Source organism: Rhamphochromis sp. 'chilingali' (genome assembly GCF_963969265.1).
Source record: "Rhamphochromis sp. 'chilingali' genome assembly, chromosome: 18".
Taxonomy (NCBI): domain Eukaryota; kingdom Metazoa; phylum Chordata; class Actinopteri; order Cichliformes; family Cichlidae; genus Rhamphochromis; species Rhamphochromis sp. 'chilingali'.
This window is the reverse complement of record NC_137945.1, coordinates 4623222-4640822: the sequence shown is the minus strand read 5'-3', so window position 1 is coordinate 4640822 and position 17601 is coordinate 4623222. Positions and strand designations below refer to the sequence as shown.

Genomic DNA, 17601 nt, shown 5'->3' with positions numbered 1-17601 from the left:
TCGGTTATGCTTTTAGTGCCCTGACATTCAGGGGTCAAGCTGAAAAGTGAATCTGTTGTGAATCACATTTTCCAAGATGGCATCGTACGCTGGGTCAGATTACAATGGTGCTTTTGTGTTCATAATTTCATTAATCTCTTACTGGCTGACATTAAGCTCCCAGTGACGGAGCCGCCACAGTTTTGCTTCCCCAAATATTTGAAACCTTAGATTCATCTGTATCAGACCTGTTTGCTCTCATTTCTTAAGGACATGTGGGTCATATGCCGTGTAGTTTACTGCCTGCCACTTCTCCAAGGTCTCAGCCATCAGCTCTTTAATCACCTTGATGCAAATACACAATTTTATTCCAGTCAAATATTCAGCTTTTGGATTTTTCAGTCTTAAAAAAAAAAAAAAAAAAAAAAAAAAAAAAAGGGGAACCAACGTGTTTGTGACAGGCTGCTAGTAACAGTTGTGTGTTGACGACACCGATCCAGCCCTCAAGTTAGTTTCTTTTTAAATAAGTGAGTTGTAGGTCTTTGTTTGGTGGCCAGAGTGGCAAAAGAAAGACATCATTCTGTAAAGGTCAGCGCCACAGACTGGATGAGTGACTTAAAACCAGGAGAACTTAACGTCAGAATCTTCCTGATTCAACATAAGGACACGAGTGGACTCCTGCACTGTAGGTGACACATGGCCTGGTAAAGTTTTCTAATGAGTTTGAATTCTGTGAAGGAAACTATGAATTCAAGTGCAATCAAAGGCAAGTATGTAACCAACTGAAGAATGACAGTTGTGTGCGATTAGCAGTTTTTATTTAAAGCTAAAAGTGATTTTAAGATTGAATAAAGACGAGTAACTCTGTGACAGATTAGACACAAAAGGCTCACTAAGACTACGAACTACAGACAGATTAAATACACCAGATTACTGTGATAAATGCTGCATTTCAAAGCTGAACTCCTCTGAAAAGCCGAGGCGCGTCTGCTCGGTCGGGCCTCTTATTCCTCAGATGGAGCGGCCATCTTGACGAGGCTGTCCTTGTCGAACCTGAAGAGCCTCCATCCCTCCTCCTGAGAGAGGTCCTCGGCACCGCGCCGCTTGTAGAACTGGACCGACGGCTCGTTGTTCTCCGCCACCACGAACATCATGCCGGTGCAGCGCGTCTTCATCGCCAGCTGGAAGAGGACGGAGAGGAGTTTAGGTTGGTGCGCTCAAAAGAACAGCCAAAGTCAGGATGCACTTTAGTTTGTAAACACTCACATTACTGAGGTGCCGCAGGATCCCTGAACCGATGCCCAGACCTGCAGAAAGAGGAACAATTCAGGCATCAATGAAGCTGCAGAGCAGGAGTGAATGTAAACAGATGGAGATGTTTTTACCTCTGTACTCATCCATCACATAGAACTCCTCCAAGTAGAGCTGCTTGCCCACCCAGGGGTCGTACGTGAAGTAGTACATGGCGAAACCCACCACCTTGCGATCTGCAGGGAGAAACGACCATGTTAGGCTGTTAGAAACCAGACATCTCATTCTTGAGATTATGTGGATAAAATATATGCTGAGACTATGCAGAGCAAATAAAAGCAGGGCTGAGGTTTAATGTTTTGGGAATAACACCAGGCTTACAAGCTGTGGAGGCAAATTCTTGTTTAAGATGTGAACAAAGAGACAGTTGGGCAAAAATAAATAACTGCAACACCAGAAATGGCTCCATGCAGGAAAACGTCTACCTTAACCTTCAACCTCCTTCTTAGGGGAAATCTGCCAGAACTTTCTCGGCCTAATCAGACTGTTTATGAGCGTCTGCGCTGCAGTCACTGGGAATGTGTCCAGATGGTGCCTCCCCTGTAGGTCAGGCACAAACTGTACTTCTCTGTACATCTCAATGGAAGCTACGTTGTGAAGAACAATTAAATAAACATGTTCAGGGGGACTAACACCTGCAGGCGAGCGTCTGACTCTTGGCCTGTATTTACAAAACCAGGATGCACACCCTGTGGAAACGCTGTCTCAGCAGATGGTGGGAAACATTTACTCTCCTTATCAGGTGACATGATAACCTGACGGTTCCTGTGGGAAACTATTCAAGCCTCAGGCTGAAAACGATCCTCCAAGTGTTTTTGCTCCAGAAAGAGGATCCGTGGCGTTTCGTACCTTCACTGCTCTTCTCTCCTTGGATCTCAGTGATGATGCAATGGTAAAACGGGGTGTCACCGAAGCCATCCTCAAGGAGCTCTACAGGCAAACACAACCTTTAATTATTTACACAACAGAGCAGGTAGTCTTTTAGTCGTGTGCAGGTGACTTTAAACTCACCTTTCTCAGTCAGTGTCACCTGGTGCTCCATCTCCTCGTATTTTGCAAGTTCCTGGAACAACAATGGGATGATGTCATTCGTAGTGCGACACAGCACTCCTGATGCCGTTTCATTTTTATTTAGTCCAGAATCCGGTTTGTTTTGAGCTCAATTTCTTAAACAAGCAAAGTGTATTGCAGCTCTGCAGCTCATCCAGTATTCTAACAAACATTTTATTGTGCGACAAGTCATTTATTGATTAAGAACACAAAAGAATCATTGTAATATTGGTCAGTATCATTGTGGTGATTAAGATGTGAGCGTCGAGGTTTAGATCTTTTCCATCACTTCACTTTTATTCAATGGGAATGATTGAGCAAATTCACAAGAAATGAATTGACGTTAGGGTCATTAAAAGGACCAGAAAGGAGGGAGGTTGAAAAAAATAATCTTCTCTTTTTACAATTGTATGGGAACAATTTAAAATGGCTTTACAATTTACAAGCCAAAAAGTTAAGTGGAATTAACTAGAAGGAGCCAATTTTATTTATTTTTTAAAGCCAAGTTTACAAGTAAAGTCGATAAGGTCCTTTAAAGTCGGTATATTGTGTAAACTGAAAATGACGTTAACTTTAACTAAGAGGCCTCTAAACGCCCTGATGCTAAATATAGGCGCCACCAGTTTCCAGATCAAACCGGCACCCTCTTCGGGGTTTCGCAGATGTCGCTTGTTTTGTTTTCCTCCACTAACGTTTCCGCGTCGGGGTCAGCCATGATACGGACACCGCGTCAGACGGACCATATTTAGACACCCGGCCGCTCTGAGTCATCTGACGTTAAAGAGGCCTCCGGCTCTGACCTCATTCTCGGACATCCTCAGGAAAGCTCACACCTGCCGATGTTTCGCTAGTTAACGGATTTCCACAGCTAACGGATATTGTAACACGTAACAGTTCCCTTTAGCTTTCGACCGCTATATTGAATTCCTGCTCGTTTCATATCAAATTAATTACGTTTATCCCCAAAACGGTATTTGGTTTTTTTAATCCCACAGGCCTACCTTCACCAGTCGTAATATATCAGGCACGTCTCGGGGTTCAGCTTTTCGTAATTTATACTCCATTTTCTTCTTTTACTTTTTTTCCCTTTCGTCAGAAGTCCTCTGTATGTAAATTGGAAGATTAGGTGTTTCTTCATTCGCCTCGCAGTGGCTTTTCCCCCACAGTCAGCCTCTGGTCCGAACGCGCTCGTCGAGATAAAACATTCAGTATAACTGGCCCTCGGCTGGGTCGCTGCCGCTCTACTGTGCCCCCTTTGTTTATGTCAGGGCTTTTATAGCCGGCTCGCGCTGCAATATAATTGGTCGGTTCACTCAAGTATCGCATTTCTGACAAATCAGCGACACCCCCTGGTCACTTTTTTTGTCCAATCGGGGTACAAAGAACGGTCACATGTGGGGGTCTGTTTTTATTCTGTCATATGTTTTTGATGGAGAAAAGGACCTGGGAAAGTGTTTTTATTCTTTAGTTAAACAATGTTGAATTAATGTTTAACTAATGTATAAGAGTCAAACAATGTGCTAAATATCTAACACATTAAACAAAAACAATAGCCTATAATTTAAGTTACTTAATCAAAACAGTAACTTAACTGTAACTGTATCTGAAGTTCAGAAAACAACATCAGTTTTGCCCCAGAGATAAGATAAGAAGCACATAGATTTCCAGGTGTTATGAGGACTAGAAACTTTCTTGGGATGATAAGTTCTTCTAAAACAGATCAGTTTGGCACCAAAATAGTTACGTAACAGATAAACAATTAAATGAAGAAATATTGTTTTTACAGTATTTAAAACAGAAATGTTCTACTATACAAAAATGAAGAACATTATCATAAATACAGGACACTCTGGGCAATAATAATAATAATAATAATGAATAATGGATTGGATTTATATAGCGCTTTTCAAGGCACCCAAAGCGCTTTACAATGCCACTATTCATTCACTCTCGCATTCACACACTGGTGGAGGCAGCTACGGTTGTAGCCACAGCTGCCCTGGGGCAGACTGACAATAAGCTACTTTTCTGTGATTCTACACATTTATGATGTAGAAAACTGAGACATATTGTTGAAATTGTCCTTCCTTTTCTTTTAAGATATGTCAAGGATTAAATATTTAGTTGAGTGTCTTTACACTGACAGAAAGGCATTCCTGTTCTCCAAGGAAGTGAAGCCACTCAGCAGGGATCTATTTGGGCAGTTGTTGTGAAGGTTTGTCTAATTAATTTTAAAGGTCTTTGAGGAAAAAAAGAACCACATGTATGGAATCACCAGTTTTTCACATTTCTTTTTTCCTCCAGGGGGTTTAATTTCAACTCACAATGCTCCAGTACAGACTTCAGTTCAGGTCTCTCCCATAATGCCTCTGTCTGCCCACACAAGTGGAATTTTCCAACACCAGCAGACCCTACATATTCATGTGCAGAGTAGAGTGTGTGTAATGATTAGGTGTGGTTAGATGCTTCGCAGACAGTTGTAGCATTGATGTACTGGGGGGAACAATGATCCTCTGAGAACAGGTCAAAGGCCACCCCGACCCCCACACCTGCAACTGTAACTTAGACTGAAATTGATGCAATACAAGACATTTAATGTCCCTAACAGTGTATAACGTGGTTGTTTTAGTTGCTTTATTTATGACACTTCTTATACGTTATTTTCTTCTCATACATCTTACCGTTGTTGTTCATTCACTTGTAGAAGACGGACCAGAACGTTTGGCTGTCCAGAAACGTGTTCAGCTTAAAAAAAAACAACAACTAAGGGGAAGGTGTGCCTCAGGAGTATCTTGTAGTGAAAACCAGACACTTTTAACCCTTCTGTTATGTTTGTCTCCAAGGTGAAGGAAGGACGTTCGTGGGTCAGCTTGGGCATGTTTAGTTAACCAAAACAACAAAAAACCCACAGAATAAACATTGTTCATATCTCATTATTAACTCCATTACCAACTATTTCAGTCATTATTTGATGTAGTTGTGTTCTTTACTGCTCACAGATCATGGTTCGATGAGGATATATGACTTTTTTTAAGTACAGTGTTGAATAATGGTAGTTGCCAGCTTGTCTCTCTCTCTCCCATCTAACAGTGCTTGTCTCTTGATTATCAAATCGGATGACTCTGGAAAAAATATGAAGACATTGTGACACAAAATATACGTGTAAATATGTGAAATTAGCTACTTTCATTGTATATGTTGATTACATCTATTAAACCAAGCAGAATAAGTTCCATGTTGAAAAAATACTTTAAAATAATTTTAAATATAATATTCAATTTTGAAATGGATCACTCCGACCTGAAACATATCAGGAGGGTTAAAGGAGAATCACTTTCCCTTGTTTCCCCTTGTGCTTTGTACGCTATGACATGGTAAACACCATATTACAACATGTCAACATGTATCCACTCATCTAATAAATGAATGAAATTATTTATAGATTCATAAAAAAAGTACACAAAGAGTGTTTTGATATTTTACTCATGCATACAGTTAGGTTTGTTACTGTTTCACTGACCCACGTTCGACAAAAACATGGGTAATTCAATAAATACAAAGTTCAAGGTTCTGGCAGAGAGAGTAACATTTCGAGAGAAAAAAATAAGAAGGACAAATTATATTAGAGTGGCAGATTTAGGATAAACGGAAATATCAAAAACAGAAATGTAAAAGTTTTTTAAGCGGCTGTTTAGTGAGCGATAACACTTTTACTTGGAAAATCTCTCAGTGAGCACCACTGTGTCTGTCTGTGTCTAAATTTGTAAGGTTAGCCTGTCAAATAAAGTTCCTGACAGGCTGGACCGAGGGCATCAAGGCCCACGGATGCTGAGCGCTGCGTCATCACGCAGTGGGCGGAGCTGCGTGCCACCGCGGAAGCTACCCCGTCATCAGCCTCTTTCTCTCCTCAAGAGAAAACTGTGATTCTTCTTCTTTTCTCTCCCTTTTTTCAGCCCACCCGCTTCGTTTGGACCCCTCGAGGCCTCGGCTCTGTCATCCCGGTCAAAATGCTCTCACAGAGGTTAGTGACGTAAAACAAAGCTCGTGCACAGCTGTCTCTGCGGCGTCCGCGCTGTTAACAAGTGACCTAAGAGTAGCGAGGGAAGCGAAGCAGCGATAAACAGCGATTTGTGATGGTCCTTTCTCTGTTATGACTTCAGTGGTGTGTAAATGAAGAGTGACTAGTTAACCAGGCCCACAGAGGGCGGCGGTCTGTTTCCACGAAGGGCGTGTCTGCAGGAAATAAAGACAGAGCAAATCAGGAGGCCTCACACAGGATAAACACCGAAGTTAACTTATGACAGCTACACAGGCTAGTTCAGAAACCTCTACGCAGTTTACACTCCTACATGCGCTTTATAAATAAGTAATGAGGTCAAAATGACCACTACGAAGAGTTTCACATGTACAATACACACATAATAATAATAATAAAAACAGAAATGGCCGAAACATTATCAGTTAAAATGTTTGATTTTAAAAAGACGCTAGTTCTTCTTTTCATCCTCCTCTGTCACTCTTTGCATGTCCTCCTTCACCACATCCATGAACTTCCTCTAACTTCCTCTTTTCCATCCTTTCTCCCCATCTTCACATGTCCAAACACTCATCCTGAGCTGTGTCTCTAATTACTAATCATAACTAATCCTATTCATCCGGCTCACTCCCAGTGAGAATCTGAGCATCTTCAACTCCTCTTTCCATCGTTTTTGTCAGCAGCACTGTCTCAGAACCACAGATCATAACAGGCCTCACTACCATTTTACAAAACTTCCCTTTTGTGACTCTCATCTTCACCTTCATCCTGCCTTCTTCTTCAGCTCTAAGGTTGCTGTCTGTTACACAACTTGAGTGTAACACGAAGAGTAAAAAACAGTGAGACTTCCTAGTTATAAATGCAGTGGAAAATTAGTTAAAAAATCAGAATTAAGTTAAAGATGTAAAATCTGTAAGAAGACGACTGAGAAAGACCAACAATATAAGTAAGACTTCAGAGAATGTTTTAAAAGATACTGATGAAGAAAGCTGAAGGCCCTCAGGCAGGTCCTTCGACAGCTGGGGGGCACAGATGAAACCAAACAGAGATTCGGGGTTTCTTCTACACAGAGGAACTTTAGGTTTGGTCAGATTAGGTCAGAGTCAAAGAAATAATCAGTATTGTTATCAAGTTACTTTTAAATTCCTTTGTCAGAAGAGTTGTGAACTTTTTGTTATTCCAGTCATTGATGCATTGTTAAAAATAAAGGACAGATTGCTGCTAATCCAGGTAACACAGACTCACTGACTTTACAGTTCATGATAACTGTCCTGTGACCCAGTCTAACAATAATTAAGATCATTGAATGTACTCTTATTTTTAAAATTGTATTTTAATCTCATGGAGATTACATTTTAAAAAAAGATGTTCAGAAAGTGGACATGCAGTAACGAGCTATAAATGTGACTAAGCTGCGGAGAGTCACGCTCCTCTCATGGGGGGGCGGTAACAGTCCGTCTGATCAGCTGTTCGGGATCTAAACCGCTCACACGCCCGGCCTGAAATAGAGGCGGTCGGTGTGCGTGCCTGTAACAGGACTTGGTAATTACAGGAGTTTTTCTGCTTGCTTCAGGTTTCTGCTGCTGCGATCGGCCGCGTCCTTCACGAGGAAGTCGTTCTGCACGGGAGGAGCGTTGAAGCAGGGCAAGCAGGGAAAGGCACCTGACATGATCGAGGGTAAGAAAGCAAACGCACTTCCTGTTTCACATCGCCTGATTTAACAGCAAGAACACAGAGAGGTAAAGAGTGAAGTAACACATGTCAAATCAGAGCTATGATGGAACAGTTTACATACATGAAGCTAGTATCAACACAATGCAAATGTCATGTAATATGATGATTATCACATCTATGATGAGTTCCTGTTGCCACCAGGTGGCGTTATGCCATTTTAGAGGCCTCCAGACTCTTAGCAATCAGCTGACGATTGTGGCAGATTAGATATTTATACATCTGAGGTATAGTAAATTCTTGTGTTGTGGTGAAACGTCAACATTTACGATGACACAACAAACCTTCAATGCAAACTCAAAAGTTTCACAATTCTGCATTTGGGAGGTCTTTACGTTGAAGTCACCAAAATTTATTATTTTTATCGCTCAATACACTTAAATTTAATGACCTAGTTGAGCTTAAAATTACATAAATTGTGAACAGAGAACGACAACATGTATTAGGCCCAAGTATTCAGAGTTTGTTTGAAGTTTGTTTCTGTTCTATTTTTATTCTAAATCAATAGAGTAACATTTAGGAGTAAGTGCGCAGAGGAAAGTAAAAGCTGTTTGTAACCACAAAGCTTCACACAATTATGTAAAAATGAAAATCTGCCTCAAGCCTGGAAAATGGAAATTTACCATCCATCCATCCATCCATCTTCATCCGCTTTATCCGAGGCCGGGTCGCGGGGGCAGCAGCCTAAGCAAAGAGGCCCAGACCTCCCTCTCCCCAGCCACCTCCTCCAGCTTATCCGGGGGAATACCAAGGCGTTCCCAGGCCAGCCGAGAGATATAATCTCTCCAGCGTGTCCTGGGTCTGCCCCGGGGCCTCCTCCCGGTGGGACATGCCTGGAACACCTCACCCAGGAGGCGCCCAGGGGGCATCCTTGTCAGATGCCCGAACCACCTCAGCTGGCTCCTTTCGATGTGGAGCAGCAGCTGCTCTACTCTGAGCCCCTCCCGGATGGCCGAACTTCTCACCCTATCTCTAAGGGAGAGGCCAGCCACCCTTCGGAGGAAGCTCATTTCTGCCGCTTGTATCCGCGATCTCGTTCTTTCGGTCACTACCGAAATTTACCTTTAAAGATAAAAAGCTTGAGTTTCTTTAAGGTTTTCTCAGAGAAGCTTTGTTGTGCATCCTGGGATGTTGGATTTGCGTACCTGGTTTCATAAAGGTTGATGAGAGAGAGTGCTGCGACGCCATGAATATTTTCACTGGTTTCCATCATGTTAAGTGTGATTTACTTGTGTAAATGATAATAATAAACAAAGCAAGGCCCTAAATAGGACCTGCTGTATCCTTAGTGGAACAAAGTCTCTGCTGTATTCAGGACAGAAGTGTTTTCACTTTGTACATTTGAGTTTATTCTGGTCTCCTCATGAGTCCGTCGTCCTCTGAGCCCTGTGTGTTTAATCCTTTGTGTTTCTCCACAGGAAATCCACAGTTTCATGTGTCAAATGGTGCGTGTTGGTAAACCAAGATGAATCACAACTATCTGAACTGACGAGCTTATTAATTATCTTCTAATTTACTCTAATTACATTTTAACTCCTCCCTGCATGTTTCCCCCCCACTGTCTCCTAACTGAAGTTTCAGCTTCTGCTGTTCAGCCTTTTCATAGAGCTGCATTTTATGTTCAAAGACGTCTCCTCTGGCAGAATCAAACCTTCCTGTAGCAGGAACTCTCTCGTCTTCTTCCCTCTGTGGCACTCAGCTTCAGTTTTATGTTTTCTTGCTGTTCAGACGTTGCTGAGCTGCAAGTCTCAGATCACATTGTAAAAAATGTGCTATATTTAATGGCAGCCTCCAAACTCCAGTGTTCAGATCTTTCATACATCTGGTTCGTCTTCTGTTTTCAGTGCGAAACAGGCTGAGAGAAATCGTGGGAGCTTCCACAAACTGGAGGTAACTGGCATGACTCACAGTTCAAAATCATCTTTATTTACCTCATGCTGTCTGAAATGAGCTGTTTTAGCTCCTCCCCCTTTAAGCCACCTAAGGCTTAATGCCTTAGATGAGTATATTATTGTCATCCTCTCTCTGTGACATCATACAGACCCAACAGTAGAAAAAAACTGTCAGAAACATGCGTTTTTACACACAGACTGACCTCATTTTACAAACGTTGTGGTTAATATAAACATCAGCTGTTGTAACAGTGTATATATGATAGAAAGTAAGAAAATGTAATAGATTTACTTTAAATCTTAGTATGAATCCATTTCTGGTGAAACAAATCTGTTTGTGACTCTCTGCCTGTAAAAGAATCGGCAGCTGGCCTCTCCTTAAAAATCACAGCATCCTTAATCATTTCTCAGCAAATGTTAAAAGCCACCACTCAGTCTGCAGCCTTTGAATGCAGTAATAAATTTTGCTTCGATCGTTACGTTTTGGCAAGATTATCAAAAAAGACATTTTTGGTCATTTTGCTTTCACAGAGTTACTTTTGAGTTTGTTCATTGGCTTTGTGAAAAGCTGTCTGGCTGGATACTTGAGATTTAGGATTGTCCTGTTGTTACCTGCGGTCGTTCAGTTTTGTCAGACAGCTTTAGTACTGTTAGAGGTTCCACAGGGTTCTGCTCTCGGACCCCAGATATTTTATATTTACGTGCCAACACTCACTTGAATAATTATTTAAAAAATCCTCAGCATCAGATGTTATTGTATTGCAGATGACACACATATATATGACTCCCATATCGTTCCTCTCTCATCTCATGTTACTCCTGTAATTTTATCAGTCTATTAAATCTGCTGTAGAATCGTCTTTTTTCTGGTAAGAAAAAAAGGCCGGTCATTTTTATCTGGAGGAATTTTGAGAAAACAAGTAAATAATGTGTTCATTTCCTGTCTGTTAGATTACTGCTGTTCACTTTTCAGTACACAATTGTTAAAGCTTTTAGCTTCCAAACCCCTACACACCTAAATCCAACCCTCACCTTCAGTATTTCTAACTGAAGTCCTAAAAATAAAGCTGACTGAGCTCATTTATCAGCAGTTAGATGACACATTTTTGCTGTTTACTGTAATTACAGGACTTTTTTATTGCTTTTTTGCTTAATAAATATTTTAAAAGATAAATCTAAAGAAAAAAGTGGTGAGAAAGTGGGACAAAACTATCGTATAATCAATAATAGTAATACCAATGAAATATATTTACATGAACAAATCCAGGGAGTCTATTTTTAACATGTTATATTTAGTGATGCGGTCTCGTTCTCGTCTGCAGCGACCATCAGCAGGCCATGGCGGAGCGTGTCTCACTGTCATCCATGTTGGCCAAATCTCAGAACGAACTTCCTGCCAAGAGGATGAAGGACAGCTACCTGGAGGTGCACCTGCCCCTGGGCTCTGAGCCACAGCTCAGGGAGAAGTATCTGACCTACCACAACACCGTCAGGTAAACACGCAGAAAGCGGAGACAGTAAAGTGAGTGAACGGGCAGACCAACAGTACGTTTACCATGAAAGGAAAATCTAAGAGCTACATGACAGTCTGATAAATCCATGTCTCCTCCATGTGAATGGTGACGGGTTCAGTTACATTCTTTGTATTGGATAAGCAAGAACCTCCAGAGCCAAAAGCTGCACTTCCCCTAATGGCCACTGGAGGCAGGCTCCAAAAAGACCCCTGTGTTAAAGTGTCTGTTTACAGTAGAAACAAACTTGTTTACAGCATGCTGCAAAAACTTCATAGCTACTGTACTGACTGCTTTTATGACTCGCCTGTTTAAATGCTAGAAATTGAACCCTGTGTTTGTGCGCAGTCATCAGAAAATGAATGCAGCCTGCTCTCTGAGTAAATGTGGCCCAGTACGTCTGCGCTTCAGTTTTGACCTTCTAACTGTTTTCTGTCTCGTTTCAGGTTTGGCAGAATCCTGGAGGACTTGGACAGTTTAGCAGGTACACAGCAGATTAGATGATGGGGAACTTCACTCATTCAAGCACTAATTACACAGTTAGGTTCATTTAAACTTGGGCGCTGAAATATGGACAGGAAGTGTAGACTCTCAGCTTTTATTTGAGGGTATCCACATTCAAACTGGATGAAATTGTTACAGGAGTGTTAAAATCTACAGTTTGGTACATCCTGTGAAAGAAAGAAAGCACTGCTGAACTCAGCAACGCCAAAAGACCTGGACGTCCAGCCATCGAAGTGAACGATACTCTCCAGGAGGTCTACCAAGTCTACCATAAAGAGAAGCGGGTGTGAAAGTAAATACTCAGGGTTCACTGCAAAGCGAAAGCCAGTCATAATCCTCAAGAAAAGAGAGGCTAGACTGGGCTGGACAGGACAGAAGGGGCCGAATCAATGCTGATGTGTTCAGAGACGTACTGTCTGCTCAAACCCAGCTGAACGCAGTCAAACCGATTGGGCGGCGTTTCATAATACAGATGGACAATGACCCCAAACATATAGCTAAAGCAACCCACTCCTGAATGGACCAGTCAGTCGCCTGAGCTTAACCCAGCTGATCATGTATTTCAGTTGTTGAAGATTAAGCTTTGAACAGAGAGACCCACAAACCAACAGGTAAAGGCCTGGCAGAGCATTAACCAGGAGGAAACCAGCATCTGATGATGACCATGAGCTCAATACTTCAGGCTGTGATCACCAGCACAGGGTTTTCAACTAAGTATTAGAAATTAACGTTTTGTTTTGAGTTATTTAACTTGTCCACCGAAATGAAAGGATTCAACCCACTGAATTAAAGCTGAAAGTCTGCATGTGGGTCATTTCAAATTCACTGTGGTAATGTAGAGAATCAAAATATTTATGGACCTAACTGTAATTTCTCCTCTTCTTTCTTCCTCAGTCCTCATCTCTTACTCTCACACCTACAACTCAGAACTAAAGAGGTCTCCTCTGTCTATTGTCACCGCCCTGGTGGACAAAATCGGTAAGAATCTCTCGGGTACAGGGTACAAAAAACCACTTTGGTTTGTTTACCACTAATATCTTTGTGTGTGTGTGTGTGTGTGTGTGTGTGTGTGTGTGTGTGTGTGCGCGCTTGGTCAGACATGAGGCAGCACGTCATCTACCCCGACTGCGACATCAAGTTCACAGGTCATGTGACGTGGGTGGGGAAGTCCTCCATTGAAGCCAAGATCCACATGTCACAGGTGGGCTCGCCTAACCTGCTTACTCGACTATATGCAATATATACAAAGAGAGTAATTAAATGAAGAGTCTTAACCCTGTTTATGCTCGCTGGTGGTGTAAATAAAAACCAAGTGTTTGTCTCTCCTGCAGTACCGTGACGGAGCGTACGCCTCCGTTCTGGATGCTACATTCGTCATGGTGGCCCGAGACCCAGGAAACAAGAGGTATTACATCCTGTACAGTGCCAGTGCTTTTATTTTGAAAAAACACGAGTTTAGAGAATCCCATTTCTAGATCCCAGGGCCCTTTTTTTGAAAATCTGACATAGTTGTGATCAACAGAACCAAAAGTCATTTTATTTGCCTACGAAACACAGTTTGGGGGTTAATAGGATCAGAGTTACCCTGAAAGTAGTGTTATAGTTTCCATGTTGCAGAGGCTGTTAGGGTCCAAGAGACATAGATCTGATCGACTCTCTGAGTATCTTACCTCACAGAGATTTAAGAGTTGGGATTAATAACTATGAGGAGCTCTCTGCCCAGCACTGTACATCTGGATTCTGTCCTCTGCTCGTGTGCTGCCTCAGGAGATTTTGCATTATTATTACATTTGTTTGTTTTGGCTCTCTGCATCGAGAAAGTGTTTTCATTGAGGACTAATTATGTGCACGGAAATCATTTTATTTCCCATTTCCTGTGCAGATTTATTTTTGCATAGAGCTTTGCTTCTCAGTCCTAAAAGTGGCACGGTAAACTCATGCTGTGTTTCTCTCATACTTATTTAATACTCTGTGTTTCTGCTTCTTTTCCCTTTTCAGGGCAGCGTTTGTAAATCCACTGACGCCTGAAGGACCCGAGGAAGAACGACTCTTGCAGGAAGGCGAAGGTGAGAGCCGATGAAACAATCGCAGCTTTTATGAAGAGCGTAGTCTTTGCACGCTGATCTTGACGCTCACTCTCCTCCAGCTAACAAATCCCGCCGTGTGGAGCTGAGCACTGCGTCGCTGCTGAAGGTCGCTCCCACACAAGAGGAGAGGACGGTCGTTCACGGCCTTTTCCTCAACACCCTGGACACCAAGTACGACTGAAACATCACAGGATATCATGAGGATGTTATATTTGCTTCATATATTAAGATACACTCTGTTAAATCTCTGTGGATGTTTCTGCAGCACAGTCAGTTTCCGCAGCAGAATTCTGCCCCCAAACTCAGTGTGGATGGAAGATGCCAAACTGAAAGGATTGGAGATCTGCCATCCTCAGGTGAGAGGACGGATAAATAATAAGAAGGAGAATTTATTTCTACACTGAGGTTCATTTTAGGCTGTGAATATATGCAAGGTGTGATTTACGTAATGTATTTCTGGTCACTTTCCCATTGAAGATCATCTTCTCGTGCACCTCTAACTTGAATTCAGCCTTTTAAGTCTTCCCTGGAGATTAAACTGGAGCCTCTGGAGCTGTTTGTACCAAAGCAAGACAATCCGAGTCCACCCGATGTGCGGCTCTGTCATAGCCGGAGACTCGACTCTCTACATCAGCGATGTTCCTCCACATGAAAGACGGCTTATTTTGATCAACAGAAGTTTGAGGTTTGAAGTTCGTGGAGATAATAAAGAGCGTACAGTGCAAAGCTGAGGACTCAGGAACACGACTTTTAAGGATTCATGCTGGAAGCTGTGTAGACCAGAGGAGATGGTCTTGAAGGGGAGATTCCTAAAGCTTTTTGTAATCACACCTTGTATATATATGAACTCTTTACTTGGATATTTCCTTGAGTTGTGTTTCTTTTTTCCTAAATACCAGCAGCTATGTTTACATGGGGAAATGGATCTTTTGTGGTTTCCAGTTTCATTTATGTTCCCAGTTTAAACCCTAAATTATTTCAGCTGGAAAACTTAAAAAACCTGTTTCTGTGTTTGTGTTGACCAGGAGAGGAACATCTTTAACAGGATATTTGGAGGTTTTCTGATGAGGAAAGCTTACGAGCTCGGCTGGGCCAACGCCTGCTCCTACGGGTGAGACATTTAGACTAAAGGGTTAAAGAAACATTAAAGAATAACTGCTGTAAATGTTGTTGCTCCTTGCCGTGTGTTGCAGGGGTTGTCGGCCGAGTCTGGTGGCTGTCGATGATATCCTCTTCCAGAAACCTGTGGAGATTGGATCTTTGCTGATGCTCTCATCGCAGGTCAGAGCATCTTCTTTATAGGTGGACTACCTGTATGGCTTTCAGAGTTAGAGGCCAGCCAATGGAAAAAAAAGGGGAGGAGTTAGATTAAAAAAGTGAAATATTTCACTTGGAGCTGATGGAGACCAAAAATGGAGCTAAAGTAAAGTGATTGTCCTTTAAGAGGAATGTAAGATGATGTTTATTTGCCAACTTTTTACACCTACAGCACTTTTTGTAAAAAATTATATCATAGGAACTAGATGTTTTTTTTACATGTGTTTTTGTGACTGAGATGTTTTGAACTGAATTATCGGAGGTCACCTCTACTGCTCCATATTCTTATACTTGGACTTTGCTAGAGAAGCTTTGGATGATTCAAAGTTCAAAATAATCCTGATTTTTCTGACACCTTGGAGCAGCCTCTCAGTGAATCCTGTCTCTAAAACTGGCCTTTTTAGCCCCGCCTCCTTTAATCGAACTTTCCTCTGATTGGCTAAACAAGAATTAAGCAACACGTTTCTCTGTCCACCTTTAATATGAGCATCCAGCACTGGAACAGGAGACACGAGACAAAAAATAAGGACAATAATTACATGAACAGGATAAATGATGTTTTTATGTCTTTTTTGTGCTTCGGCTGTTTGTGTCTTTGTTTTTCAGGTGTGTTACACTCAGGGGACGTACGTCCAGGTCAGAGTTCACAGCGAGGTGTTTGACCCGCTGACCCGACAGCACAACACCACCAACATCTTCCACTTCACCTTCACTTCAGACCGCGACGTCCCCAACATCATGCCCAAGACTTATGGAGGTGAGCCGGTGCAGACAGGAAACAGTTAAAAAAAGAAATCTGATTTATATCCATGTCAGTAAGTTCCTTTCAGAATAAATCAAACAAACTTCCACGTTCAGTGCCGAAAGAAATCAACTATTAAAACGGTTGTTAAATGTTAATTTAGCTGCTGGTTGTTATGATCACGCGTTCGTTGATCGGCACTTCTCGCTTTGACTCACTCTTTTCTACCGAGACATTTACTGTGTCACGTTTTAAAAACTAGGAATAGTAGATGTTTCAGCAGCATTTTCAGCTTTTTTTCAGGTTTCCATGACAACCTGTTGCAATTTTATTACTCACTGGGTGCAGCGTATGCAGGCAGGTTAATCTACAGGTGACCCATGATGTTAGCTCCTCCACAGCCACTGAATAAAAGCCAAACTTTAAAAACTTAAAAACAAATCCTGCACATAGAGTTGTTGATTAATCTGGGATTACAGATCTGACTTGTTCTGTATTCAAAGATCAAACTGAAAGGAAGGAGAACAGCTGTGTGTACTGATGTGGATGTTTTGTGTGTCTGACAGAGTCGATGCTGTACCTGGACGGAAAGAGACACTTTGACCAAACCGTGGCGTGCTGAGGCGTCAAACTGAAGCCTTTCAGCATCCAGATGCCGAGCTCCAAGTGTTTCCGTGTTGTTGAGAATAATGAATGAATTTTAGGTTCTGACATATAACGGTTTCTGAATTTTGAACAGCCCACAGGCACTTTGTTTGAATCTTGTTGCTTCAGTCGATCTGGAGGTTTACAAATTGATGTGTTTGGCGCACTACAGCAGAAGATGCTTTTCCCCCCATGTTTCTCTATTTTATACTCTTATCATTTTTCCCACTTGTCAGTGTTACAGCCTCTCAACTGTAGAAAACGAGGTAAACACTCCAGCCCTTCTCATCATAACCTCATTCACTTCGACTCCTCGGTGTTACGATACAGCGTGTTACGTTTTTATATCTCACTGTTGCTTACACGCACAAACAGCTTTTCTTTTTTACACTTTATTATGATGCTGCTGCAAAAAGAACAAGGGTGTCAATTCTCTGGCCTTAACTGGTGTATTTACTCGAATGCAATAAAAAAGTTTTATTTATCTCGGTGTTACAGTTGTTCCTGTGTGTTTGTTTTTATTTCATTCTGTACAGCTGACGCTCGATCACTGGTTAATTTTGCCACGTAAATATGAGAAACCAGCAGCTTTGCCTTGTTAACACACAGCAGCGTTTCTTATTTTGACATGTTTAACCTCTTGGTTTGCAGTAAATAATGTTTGTGACAACGGCCTGATGTATGTTACTTACCAACAGTTCGGTAAAGATAACCACACCACACAACCAATGCTAGCTTTTTGATGCCTTTTATTTTCTGTTTTTCATCTATGATCTGTAAAGTGCACAGCTAAGGA

General features: G+C 41.8%; 2 protein-coding genes across 2 annotated transcripts; one reads left to right on the top strand and one right to left on the bottom strand.

The window, feature by feature from the left end:
* Positions 1-504: 504 nt before the first annotated feature.
* LOC308386071 (diamine acetyltransferase 1-like) lies at positions 505-3595 on the bottom strand. Its single transcript, XM_080865344.1, has 6 exons — positions 3342-3595; positions 2302-2353; positions 2140-2220; positions 1365-1466; positions 1246-1286; positions 505-1160 (listed from the first exon to the last, which is right to left on the bottom strand). The coding sequence occupies exons 1-6, from the start codon at positions 3402-3404 to the stop codon at positions 984-986; spliced, it is 516 nt and encodes a 171-aa protein (XP_080721470.1). The 5' UTR covers positions 3405-3595; the 3' UTR covers positions 505-983.
* Positions 3596-6183: 2588 nt separating this feature from the next.
* acot9.1 (acyl-CoA thioesterase 9, tandem duplicate 1) lies at positions 6184-17290 on the top strand. The gene is made up of 16 exons (XM_080865131.1): positions 6184-6361; positions 7950-8053; positions 9526-9552; positions 9952-9997; positions 11322-11492; positions 11957-11994; positions 12909-12992; positions 13112-13215; positions 13346-13419; positions 14013-14080; positions 14161-14272; positions 14367-14457; positions 15127-15212; positions 15295-15382; positions 16025-16175; positions 16727-17290. The coding sequence occupies exons 1-16, from the start codon at positions 6348-6350 to the stop codon at positions 16780-16782; spliced, it is 1314 nt and encodes a 437-aa protein (XP_080721257.1). The 5' UTR covers positions 6184-6347; the 3' UTR covers positions 16783-17290.
* Positions 17291-17601: the final 311 nt, after the last annotated feature.